Genomic DNA, 12719 nt, shown 5'->3' with positions numbered 1-12719 from the left:
CCGAAACGTCAGCTTTCCTGCTCCTCTGATGCTGCTTGGCCTGCTGTGTTCATCCAGCTCTACACCGTATTATCTCAGATTCTCCAGTATCAGCAGTTCCTACTATCTCTGTAACAATCCTACAGTCTGTATGTTTCTCCATATTTAATCTATCAAATTTCTTAATGATGTTAAATGTACCTTTTTACAATCTTGGCTCATAATTTACATATCACATGCCCTAGTTATAGCATATCTTCCCTGAGTAGTTGAAAAACTGGACACTGTAAACTTGGCTTAAAGGCCCCGTCCAATTGTGTTGGTAGAGTTTTTGTACTTTAGAGAATACAGCAGTGGGTGATACTGAAGTATTCCCTAAGTCATTGTTCTCCTGCAGTGGTGTGAAAACTTTATGGTAAATTGAGGGGTGGGGGTGGAAAGCAGTCCATCAGGATCGTGCATCATTGTTATGGTGCCATCTATCATAGTCACTAGGGCTCTACAATCACAGGACATTTGTCCCAGATCTCCATCTCTGGGCTACACCCTGGCTATGACAATTTGTTTTCATATTACTTCATTAACATAGTAGAACACTCCAGAATGACTGACTGAACTTTGAGAGCAATGTGTTTTCGGGTAGATATGACAAATAGTTTGGTCATAGATGTAGGAGCTTCCCGTAAAAGTTGAGAGATTCCAGGAGGGGATACTAAAGCTTAGGACCCAGGCTGGTGAAAGCTATACTGCCACTGGCAAACCAGAATTGGAGGAGAGCAGAGATCTTAAGGGAGTGTAGACCTGCATCCCTGAATCTGTAGAGATGGTGGAGGCCTGGTTAGCCTGCAGTTCACGTTTTGAGCGCTGGGGGTACTGATGGCGCTACCGGCGGTGGTGGCAGTGTTGCAGTTCATGGTCAAAATCACACGACACCAGGTTGTAGGCCACCAGGTTGTAGGCCACCAGGTTTATTTGAAAACACAAGCTTTCGGAGTCTCGCTGTAACACCTCAAGGAGAAACCTGGTGTCGTGTGATTTTAGACTTTGACCACCCCAGTCCAACGCCGCCACCTCCACTTCGTGGCAGTTCAGGGTGTCAACGCTAAGGGCGCCGGCTATGTTGACCTGCAGTTCACGGTGTGAGCGCTGGGGGAGCTGAGGGCGCTGCCGGCGGCGTCTACGTTGACCTACAGTTCAAAGTATGAGCGCTGGGGGAGCTGAGGGCGCTGCCGGCGGCGGCTACGTTGACCTGCAGTTCAAAGTATGAACGCTGAGGGCGCTGCTCGCGGCGGCTACGTTGACCCGCAGTTCACGGTAAGACCGCTGGGGGAGCTGAGGGCGCTGCCGGCGGCGGGGCTGCTCCCGGTGGTGAGTGGAGGCCGCGGGCGGCAGCCGGAACCGGGGATCGGGGCGTCTTAGTGACCGCGGACTATCGACAGAAACCCGGATTAAAGACCCACTAGAGACCCAGGGGAGCGCAGACAGCCCGGTAATTACCCCCATCCCCTAATAATTATTCAATTTCCATAATAATAAGCTCATCTTCCTAAAAATTACCCCTTCTCCTAACAATTAGCCTCCTCCTCTAATAATTACTCATTTTTCTGCGTAATTAACCCTCTCCCCAAATGTCAAGCACTTGCCCCGACAATTACCCCATTCCCTGATAATTACCCCTTTTCCCCTCACAATTGCCCCTTTCCCCTCATAATTACCCCTTTTCCCCTCAATTAGCCCATTCCCTGATAATTACCCCTTTTCTCCTCTCAGTTACCCCCTTTACCCCGATAGTTACTCCCTTTACCCTGACAATTACCCTATTCCCTGATAATTAACCCCTTTTACCCTGACAATTACCCTATTCCCTGATAATTAACCCCTTTTCCCATTATTCTTTCTCTTTTCCAAGTAGTTACCCCTTTTTCAGATAGTTACCCTTCTTCCCTGGTAATAACCCCCCTTTCGAAGGTAGATACCTCCTTTCCCCTGGAGTTAGCTCTGAATTCTTCAATACCTGAGAGTTAACAGCCATTCCCTGAGTTTTAATCAGGCATGTAATGGATATTGACTTGCCATTTCCTGGGTATTGACCCTGGTTTACCTGGGAGTGCTGGGTTGTGGGGGAATGGGGGGCATGGAATGGGGAATATACGTTCAAGCCTGTTATCAAGTAGATATATCCAGATATTTGGTGGTATTCACATCCAGATGGAAGTGTTCCTGTATCAGGTCTAGTTAAATGTGAAGCATGGAAGTTCCTCAGCTAGATTCACTGCCAGTTCCTTGGGGCTGCAGCTGGGCAGCACAGTTCCAGGTCTGCACTGTTAGCTGGCTCACTCATTGACCTGGAGCTCCAGGACTGGAATAACCGACCCCCTCACACTGATTTCCCCCGAAATCGTGAATGAGTTTATTCTGTTGCCCCTTCGCTCCTTGTGACTGTTGCCCAAAAGGGACAAAGGGTGAAGTTATCAGGTGAGAGACTGCCTGTGTGTCCTGTCTCCCTGTATCCGATATGTCCTGTGACCACACTACACCATCCTCAGCATGGGAACAGTTGTGCCCACTTATTCACGTCCTTTCATCTCTTTTTGCAGTGAGTTTCTCTGTGGAAATTCTAGGGAGGTTTCTGAATCAGATTTGAAGGGAATTCTGAACTCAGTACAGGACGAGATGGCTACTCAAATCTTTCGCCACACTTCCAAGTCTCGACCGACATTAATGGATTCAATCTGCCATCAGCCTTTCAGCAAGGGTTTTTCTTAAAGCTCAGACTCACAGCCAACACTGAATTGCAGGAGCTGCTGGCTTGCTCCCAGAAACCATGTCAGAGTCGCAAGAGAATGAGAAGCCGGAGAAAGATAAGCGGGCTGTGAGGCCAAAGGTCCGACGAGGAGATCCAGAAGATCAGGGGGGAAGCCGGAGCAAAAAGAAGAACAAAAATTCCCACAAATCCGATCTGTTCGTTGGCGATTCGGGCTGTGGACAGAAGAAGGAGAATGTCAGGAGTCATTCGGGCAGAAAACTGGGAAGACAGAGCCCAGATCGGACTCAAGAGGATTCCCATAATGTGGGAGCGTGCAAACTGCACAGCAGATCCTTGAAGCAGCGGATTCAGGATGTTGTGGGTCAGTGCTTCCCTATTAAATCCCACAGCCTCCACTCTGCCACTTTATCCTCCTCCAAAAGAAAGATTCACATCAGTGAACTGATGCTTGATAAATGCCCCTTCCCCGCTGGTACAGATTTGGCACAGAAATGGTACCTGATCAAGCAGCACACTGCCCCTGTCTCACAGAGCTTGCCAATGCTGGATGCTGCATCTTCTGGCGGGACACCTGTGGAGGATGAAGATGACCGTTTGCGGGAGAGAAGGCGGATCAGCATCGAGCAGGGGGTTGAGCCTCCTCCCCACGCACAGATTCACACCTTTGAGGTAACAGCACAGATCAATCCCTTGTACAAACTAGGGCCCAAACTGGCGCCAGGAATGAACGAGCTGGCTGGAGATGACCGGGCCACCCTCCAGGTACAGGAGAGCACGTCAGTTGAAGAGTTGCCCCCTCCCCAAGTGCCCCCAGAGCAGGTGGAGATCAAAGATGGCTATCGCGCCCACACTCAGATTGACTATATCCACTGCCTGGTGCCTGACCTCTTAGAATTGACCACTTTTCCCTGTTACTGGGGAGTGATGGACCGATACCAAGCTGAGGCTCTGCTCGAGGGTAAACCAGAGGGAGCCTTCCTACTGCGCGATTCTGCCCAGGAGGACTACCTCTTCTCTGTCAGCTTCCGCAGATACAGCCGCTCCCTGCACGCACGCATTGAGCAATGGAATCACAACTTCAGCTTCGATGTCCACGACCCCAGTGTTTTCCACGCTCCCACTGTCACCGGCCTCCTTGAGCATTACAAGGATCCAAACTCTTGCATGTTCTTCGAACCTCTGCTCTCCAACCCCATCAACAGGACCTTCCCATTCAGTCTCCAGCACATCTGTCGGGCAGCCATTTCCAGCTGCTCCACTTACGACGGGATTGACCTGCTCCCGATTCCCAACACCCTGAAGGAATATCTGAAGGAATATCACTACAAGCAGAAGGTGCGAGTACGGAGGCTCGACACCAGGTGAAACAAGAGAAATTGAACTGTAAATCGACCTCCCTCCAAGCTCTCGAGCCGGGGGGTAATCAACTTTAAATAATGACTCTCTTTATTGTTCACTATTTATTTGAAGGCTGCAAAATCCACAGTCTTTCTTTGGGTTTTTTCCTTTGTGCTAATTTTATGTTCTTCAAAGCACCAAAGTATTGTGGCATAAAGCCCGGTGACGTACAATGTAAAGCTCCTTTGACACTGTAACCATTAACACGTCTCACCACCCTATTGTCCCCAAATCTCTCAGGAGTCACAGTCCTCCTACCCCAATTGGATATTTTATCTATTTCCTACACCAGCCATCCTGTGTGTGATTGCTACCCCTGGAGCTAATGAATACCCAATTGAAAATGACCAACTAATTTCACATCAGCTTGTAAATTAAGGATTTTACATCTGTCATTCAGACTGAATTGAAACACAAGGCTCAGAAGTGAAATCCCATTGTTGTTCTGTACATTATTTTGATTCACTGAATTCTCCCGATTCCTTTCCCCTGCCACCCTCTGCATCCCTCCTCCCCACCCCAGTTCAATCAGTAATCCAAACTTAGAAACTTCCCATTTATAACTTTGATGCACACACTAAGACTGAAGATTGAAATCAGTGTGGGGACCACTACAGACAGCTGCTTTGTTAAGGATTTAGTTGCTGCACTGACTCAGTGTAAATATGGACCATGTTATTTGCGGGTAATTAAGTAATGTTGTTTTCAGAGATTCTATCTCCGTCTGTTGGCTGTGTTTCCTGTACCATAAAGTGTATGGATTGTCAGATTGCACTGTGCACTGCTATTGATCAGAATGCAATCTTAATCTGGCACATGATTGATGCAATGTCTGTCATTAAATCCTGCAACGTGACTTTTTAAGGCTGTAATGTCATCGAGTAACTTCCGACGATAAAGCCACCGCCTGTTTCGGTGCTGAGATGTGCTCATAGTGGGACAGAGCTTGATGACCTCAGTTCAGGTCAGAATTTGGGGTTCACTGTACTTCTCAGCACCTCTTAGGTTGAGAAATACAATAGAAAATTCCTGGTGTCGATCATTATCGATAGCAACTGACCTTTCTTCCTCCCAATTCCTGCTCCAAAGGATTGCTGTTTTACTGCCTTCATGTTCAAACAGTTCCTACATTCTGTTGAGGCTGCTACAAGGGTCACTTGCAGTGTCTTTCCTGAGGCTTAAGGATACTTATGTAGGTACAATTTGAAAATCTTCATCGCAAAATCACTGGGTAATGGGACAGGTTGATGAGGTTACAAGTTCTGAGCTGCCACTTTGTGACTTATAATCACATTTTTCACCTGTGTAATTCTTTGATACAAGAATCTTTGAGCAAATGCTGAGAGAGCTAGTTGCAGAAGGAGTTCATTTGATGTAACATACTTTCAGGATTGATACTTAGATATATCAAAAGCTCAAACTAATCTCAACAATTGTCCCTCAGCTCTGAAGCTTATTGGGCAGGACACTTTGTACACAGCTCAACATTCTCTGATGAGCCAGTAAACTTTGGGAGACAGTCAAATATCATAATAATGGTCACAAAAAAGAAATTGCTGGAAAAGCTCTGCAGGTCTTCCAGCATCTGTGGAGAGAAATCAGTGTGAATGTTTCAGGTTATACGCTCCTCAGTTCTGAGGAAGGGTCACTCGACCTGAAATGTTAACTCTGATTTCCCTTCACAGATGCTGGAAGACCTGCTGAGCTTTTCCAGCAATTTCTGTTTTTGTTTCTGATTTACAGCATCCACAGTTCTTTCATGTTTTATTTGTCATCATAATGGAATTAAAGTTCCCCGCAGTGCAATCCAATCAGACCCGTTGGCCTGCTTCGTCCTCCCACCCCTGCTAACTTGCTTACCTTCCAATGCCCATCCAGTCCTAACCCTTTTGAACTCATTTATTGTTTCCACTTCCATTGTTCTCTTGGCATCACATTCCTGGCCACTGTCATTTGCTGTGTTAAAATATTCCCCGTGCAACTGTTGCTCAAAACCTTCCAAAAGGATTTGGTGTTGAAAGAGATCAGTTAAGCTCAGGAAAGAGAACATAAAAGGGAGGGAGCAGGGGATGGGATTTTAGAAAACTACAAGGCTACAAGATTGTCTTGTGCAGCGAGTGAAGTAATTTCATAGTGAGTCATTCATTGTTGCAAGTCAAATAGAGTCCCTGCACAGAGCAAATTTTAAGCAGATTTCCCAGTGCACATAGAATCCCTGTGAACATTCCATGAGAATTCTAAACTCATCAAACTGGTGTAAGTAAAGACACCTCATTTTGTGTGACTTGTTCTTTGCAAAGATCTGGCAGGAACACACGGAATAACCTATTGTAACCATTCTACGGTTATTAACACATCAGACTTCTAATTAAAATGGCCATATTCATGTATTTTAGACTGACAACAGAGAGAGAGGAAACAGTGTTGGCTGGGATACAGAAATCACCCAACCTTTCCTCTGATAGGAGCATCTCTCAGATCTAGCTCAGCAAGCATTTGGGGTTTCAGTGTAAGGTTTCATTCAAATGCAGCAATCCCTTGGTACTGTGCTGGGAGTTTCAAAATGGGCTTTGTGCTCAAGGATCTGGAATGGGACTCGAGACCACAACCTCCTGACACTAGACTGAAACTCTTGGTCTAGCATGGGTTCACGGTCAAAACTCTTCCCTCTGGTTCTACTTCTTACTAATAACTGTCTCAGTATCTCCAAACCTTTGATACCAGCTGGTGGTCTAACCCAGTCACCATGCTGTGCAACTGTTCCAGCTAAATTAATGCCAGAAGAGGCCATCATTCAGTGACAAATTTGCAACCTGCAAGAGTACCCCAGTGTTCTACAGGTACATAACCTGTCCCCACCAGTACTGTACCCCAATGTTCTACAGGTACATAACCTGTCCCCACCAGTACTGTACCCCCGTGTTTTACAATGACAGAACTGTCCCCGCCAGTACTGTACCCCAGTGTTATACAGTGACACAACTGTCCCCACCAGTACTGTACCCCCGTGTTTTACAATGACAGACCTGTCCCCACCAGTACTGTACATCAGTGTTATGCAGTGACAGACCTGTCCTCACCAGTACTGTACCCCAAAGTTAAACAGATCCTTCTCTGTGAGTTATGTATAGCCCAGTGTTAGAGGAGAGAGCTGTTGTGTTGGGTGTTTCATTAGCAATGTGAAGTGAATGAAAGTCTTGCACTGGAGTGCACCATTACCCTTTGATCAGCAAACTGGTGTTCCACACCTAACAGCCACCCTGGTCCCAGGGATAGTGTGGACCTCTGCTGAACAGTTCTAGCTTCCAGGACTTCTCTATCACTCCTTCAAAGGATAAGAGACGACCTGATAGAAGTTTACAAAATTATGAGAGGCAGTGATAGTTGGAGTATTCTTCCCAACGTAGAAATATCAGTTAGTAGGGAAGATGGGTTTAAATTAAAAGGGGATTGGTTTAAAGATGTGAGCAGCAAGTTTTTTTTTTACACAAAGGGTGATAAGTGCCTGGAATGTACTGGCAGAGGAGGTGGTGGAGGTGATACAATAGCATTGTTTAACAGAAATGTTGATAGATACATGAATAGGCAGGAAATAGAGGGATAAGGACTGCATAGAGCAAAAGGTTTTTAGTTTAGAAAGACATCACGTGTCGGTACAGTCTTAGTGGGCCAAAGGGCCTGTTCCTGTGCTCTACTGGTCTTTAATAGAGCAGAATCTGAACAGAAATCTCCAGCCTTCAGTTCCTCAGCAGGTGTGTAGATGTGAGGCTTTCATGGGGAACTCTATACTTTTCTGTGTTCCCCAAGGAAGGTGACCTGGACAACGATGAGGAGCAGGAATGCTGGCATGTACCCACTCTTACCCAACCCCATGGTACTGAGGCTAATTAGTGATGTCCATCAACGTAAGGAGCAAAGGATTTGGAGTATGACAGGGTACGTTAATCTTGTCTGTGTGTGTGGATCATGAGGAATTGTGAAAGAAAGCAGTCCTACCAAACATGGAGGCACCACAGCTTTAATTATTAGCTCGCTGTCCGAACACTATGTCAGTGCTAAGGTCTACTTTTTCTTTTGGACGTGTGCACAGTCATATTTCCCGCGCACAACTTTTAACTTGACACCCGGGAGGTCCTGCGTCCTTCCCCCCTCCACGAGCACGATGTTGTGTTCCTGGAGATTGTGGCCCTCCCCAGGGATGAACACAATTACTTCTTTGCCGTTACTCAGCCGGACACGGGCACACTTGCGATTGGCAGAGTTTGGCTTCTTGGGTTTGCGGATCATGGTCTTCAGAACCACCCCTTTCAGCTGTGGCCGGCCAAAGGTGGGCCCTGCCTTGCGGGGGGCACGCTTGGGTTTGCCCATTTTGTGCATTTGGTGGAGGGTGGCCATGGTCCGTTTGTTGTGCTGGCAAACCGGAGCTGGCAGCGTAACTCCTGCTGGGAAAGCTCGCTGAAATAAGGAAGCTGATGACAAGCCGATCAGTCTCGCTGCTCCTAGAGGGAAACACAGGAACAGTTATATTTGTAATCACAGCACAGAAACAGTGGCAATAATGTGTACCATTTACAAGATCCAACTCGTGGACACCTCCCTCACCCACTTCAATAGCCACTTCCAAACCCACGACCACTTCCATTTAGAAGAAGAGCAGCAGATACATGGGAAGAGCAGCAGATACATGGGAACACCAGCCCCTGCAATTTCCCCTCCGAGCCACTCACCATCCTCACTTGTAAATATATCACTATTCCAGGTCAAAATCCTGGCGATCCCTCCCTAACTGTATTGTAGGGTGCATCGATATCTCACATTACAACAATTCAAGATGGGCAGCTCAAGGGCAATTAGGGAGAAAGAATTAATCCTGGTCTTGTTGGTAATGGTCACATCTTATGAACGAATACAGTAAAACTGAATACAAGCCACTTTTCCAACAGTGCTCTGCATATGTTTGCACAACACACTAACCACCTGCTGTCTATTTTGCATCTCCATCTAGAATATAGCAGGGGATACTAAAGAGGAATCAAACAATTGTAGGACAATGTCATCTTTTAATAATAATTTTAAATGACCCTAATTAGCCACTGTTCTCAAGTCATAGTTTATTCTGTTTGTCACATTGCTAAGTAGAATTCACACTGATGAGAGAAAGATATGAGTGTAGGAATGAATCTATTTACAGACTACCCAGGTTACTCTCCATTGCACATACTCCTCCATTCCTCAACAGGTGGAATCCAAATAGCATTGGATGGTGGCAGACTTAACAAGAGAACTTTGCTTTTTTCACCCACTTAGAACATCTAAAGGTGCCCTACTACTCGTGAAGATGCTTTTCAGGTAGTGGGCTGAGTGACAGATCAGGTTTGACACCACAAATATGGAACAGAAAGTGAATGAGTGAAGGATTGTGGAGTGAGCATGTGGGAATGACTCTGATACAGCGGAGGGCTGATAGCAGCAGCATACTGGTTGGCAGTGAGGTTTGAGTGATACTGCAATTCCTCATATCTGAGGGGTTAGGGTGAAGGTAGTAACAGAGAATGGGATTGTCTTGCAGATGGCCCTGTAACAATCCAATTGGACTGGGGACAAGCACAAAAGTTTGAAGTGCTCTGGTCCAATCTAGTGCTGGACAGACAAAATGGTCTAATGTCTGTGACAAAGCCTGATATGAGGACTCAAGTCTGAGAGTTCAGGACCAATTTTCACAATCACAGTACAGAGACAGGATAGAGGCAGGAGGTTGGTGTACTGTACAAAAGATAGGGGAAACACTGTAAAACCGATCAACCAGTGCTAAATCACAGAATGGTTACAGAAAAAGAGGACATTTGGCCCATTCAGTCTGTGCTGGCTCTCTGGGGGGAGAAGATTCACTGAGTGTCACTCCATTGCCTTTTCCCACATATTCTTCCTTTTCAGATAATGATCAATTCCCTGTTGAAAGCCTTAACTGAACCTGCCTTCAGCATAGCCTCAGGCTGCGCATTCCACTCACTGCATGAGGATTTTCCTCATGTCACCATTGCTTCTTTTGTCAAATGTTCTAATCCCCAATACACACATCACAAATTCCTCATAAAAACAATATTATCTTTCTCCAATAATTATTCTTCCCCCTTATTTCTGCTAATAGCCCCAATTCCTGTGTCCCACAAACTGGCTCTCTGTTCAACAGCTATTTGTCCTTCTCAACTTTTTCTTCTTCTTTCCCAACATACACTTGCTGGATAAGGATCAACAAGCACTGCCCGATATTGTCTCCTCCAGAACCCAAATACAATCAAATGAAACAAATTCTGACACAAATAAACCTCTCACCCAAAGTCAACGATGACATCCAGTTCCTCATCATTCCTGTGGAGAACATGTCTTCAGGTTTATCAACACCAAGCGAGCTGAGCAGTGGTCAGTCCTAGATAATGAAAACAAATAGTGGGACTTTAGTTATGTGCAGCATTTGGGGAAGCTGGGATTGACTTACTTAGAGAATAGTAATAGGAGATTTGAAGGGTGTTCAGAATCATGAACGATTTTGATTGAGTGATAAGGAGACAGTTTTCATCGGCAGGAGAGTCAGTAACCAGAGGGACACAGATGTAAAGTAAATAACCAAAAGAACCAGAGAGTTGGGATAGATGAGAATTTTTTTTAATGCAATGAGTTGTTGTAATCTGGGATGTGATCTCTAAAAGTCTGTTGGATGCAGATTCAGTAAGAATATCCTACTCATGAGATGTGGGTGATGCTGGCTGGGCCAGCTTTTATTGCCTGTCCCTAGTTGCCCCTTGGGAAGGTGGTGGTGAGCTGCCTTCTTAAGCTGCTGCAGTCCATGTGCTATAGGTCAGCCACAATGCTGTTAGGGAGGGATTCCAGGATTTTGACCCAGCAACACTGAAGGAACAGCGATATATTTCCAAGTCAGGATGGTGATGGGCTTGGAGGGGAACTTGCAGGGCATAGTGTCCCCATGTATCTGCTGCCCTTGTCTTTCCAGATTGAAGTGGTCATGGGTTTGGGAGGTGCTGTCTAAGGAGCCCTGGTGAATTTCTGCACCACATCGTGTAGATGGTACATACTGCTGCTAAGAGTGTCTGCATTGCAGGGAGTGGATGTTGAGTCTGGTGACAATTTTATATTCCTGATTACACTTGAGTTTAGGAAACCTTTCAGCTTATGTTAGGTATGAGGATATTGGGGTATCAGTTTCACCAAGGCATTGAGTCTCAGGGTGGAATATCTTGGTACCATCCTTTCAGGAGAGGGGCGCAGTTGATGTAAATATTTGGAATTGTCATACCGCACAGAAACAGATGCTTCAGTCCAACCAGTCCATGCCCACCATGTTCCCAAACGAAACCAGTCCCAGCCTGTGCCTGGCCCATATCCCTCCAAACATTTCATGAACTTATTCGAATGTCTTTTAAAAGTTGTAACTGTACCTGCCACCTCTTCCTCTGGAAGTTAATTCCACACATGAAGCACTGTCTGTGTAAAGAAATTGCTCCTCATGTCTTTTTTAAATCTTTCTCTCACCTTAAAAATATGACACCCTTGTCTTGAAATTCCCCACCCGAGGGAAAAGACAATTGCCAATCACCTTATTCATACCCCTCATGATTTTATAAACCTCTATGAGGTCACCCCTCAATCTCCTGTGAAAGAAGTCCCAGCCTATCCAGCTTCTTCTTATAATTCAAACCCTCCATTCCCAGCAACATCCTGGTAAATCTCTTCTCACGTGCACCAACAGGTTCAAGAACACTTTCTTCCCTGCCATTATTTGACTGATGAATGGACTTTCTAACTTCAAGCAATATTGATCTTGCTTCGCACACCTCCTGTGCAGTATAACCTGTTTGCTTCCCTCTGTCTAAGCACCCTATGATCTGTATGCCTTTGCTTGCTATGGTCTGCCTATACTGCTCACAAAACAAAACTTTTCATTGTACTTAGGTTCACATGAAAATAAATCAGATCAAATCACCTGCAACAAAAACAGAAAATGCTGGAAAAGCTCAGTTGGTCTGGCAGCATCAGTGGAGAGAAATCAGAACTGTGTTCCAAGGAAGAGTCACTGGGCCCAAAACGTTAACTCTGATTCCTCTCCAGAGAGGCTGCCGGACCTGCTGAGCTGCTCCATCAATTTCTGCTTTTAGTTTCTGATTTACTGCATCCGCGGTTCTTTCGGCAAATCTCTTCTGAACCCTCTCCAGCTTAATAATATCATTTCTATAGCAGGGAGACCAGAACTGGACACAGTGCTCCAGTATTTCTCTCACATTAACTCCTTCTTGCCTGGAATATTGGGTGCAGCTTCCACAGCCACCAGCGTCTCCCTCAGTCCCCATAGATCCACCCCACATCTAGTCCCAGGCCCCACGGACCCCTCCCCAGTCCCAGTCCCCACAGACGCCGCCCCCAGTCCCAGTCCCCACAGACCCCACCCCCAAGTCCCAGTCCCCACAGACCCCACCCCCAGTCCCAGTCCCAGTCCCCACAGACCCCACCCCCAGTCCCAGTCCCAGTCCCCACAGACCCCACCCCCAGTCCCAGTCCCAGT

The 12719-nt window shown here is 46.2% G+C and overlaps 3 protein-coding genes across 8 annotated transcripts in view; 1 reads left to right on the top strand and 2 right to left on the bottom strand.

Moving 5' to 3' along the window:
- The window catches only part of bicra (BRD4 interacting chromatin remodeling complex associated protein), a 122434-nt gene that overhangs the window by 65599 nt on the left and 44116 nt on the right, over positions 1–12719 (bottom strand). The window lies entirely within an intron of this gene.
- Positions 1302–5000, top strand: socs9 (suppressor of cytokine signaling 9). Of its 2 annotated transcripts, none has more exons than XM_048618140.1 (2): positions 1302–1468; positions 2577–5000. In XM_048618140.1, exon 2 carries the CDS (start codon positions 2804–2806, stop codon positions 4109–4111), a length of 1308 nt encoding a protein of 435 aa, XP_048474097.1. In that variant the 5' UTR covers positions 1302–1468; positions 2577–2803; the 3' UTR covers positions 4112–5000. The 2 variants fall into 2 exon arrangements, with proteins under 2 accessions (XP_048474097.1, XP_020384866.2); XM_020529277.2 differs by having other exon boundaries at positions 1315–2454.
- mrps12 (mitochondrial ribosomal protein S12) overlaps positions 8147–12719 on the bottom strand; it is a 5015-nt gene continuing 442 nt past the window's right edge. The window contains exons 2-3 of the mRNA XM_048618141.1: positions 10478–10571; positions 8147–8643 (exon numbers count right to left, since the gene is read on the bottom strand). Of these exons, the coding sequence (XP_048474098.1) occupies positions 8207–8643; positions 10478–10526 (486 nt within the window). The 5' untranslated portion in view covers positions 10527–10571 and the 3' untranslated portion in view covers positions 8147–8206. The remainder of the gene's footprint in view (positions 8644–10477; positions 10572–12719) is intronic.

This window comes from Rhincodon typus, chromosome 39 (assembly GCF_021869965.1).
Source record: "Rhincodon typus isolate 14 chromosome 39, sRhiTyp1.1, whole genome shotgun sequence".
NCBI lineage: Eukaryota > Metazoa > Chordata > Chondrichthyes > Orectolobiformes > Rhincodontidae > Rhincodon > Rhincodon typus.
The sequence above is the reverse complement of the archived record's forward strand: the minus strand, read 5'-3'. Positions and strand labels throughout refer to the sequence as shown.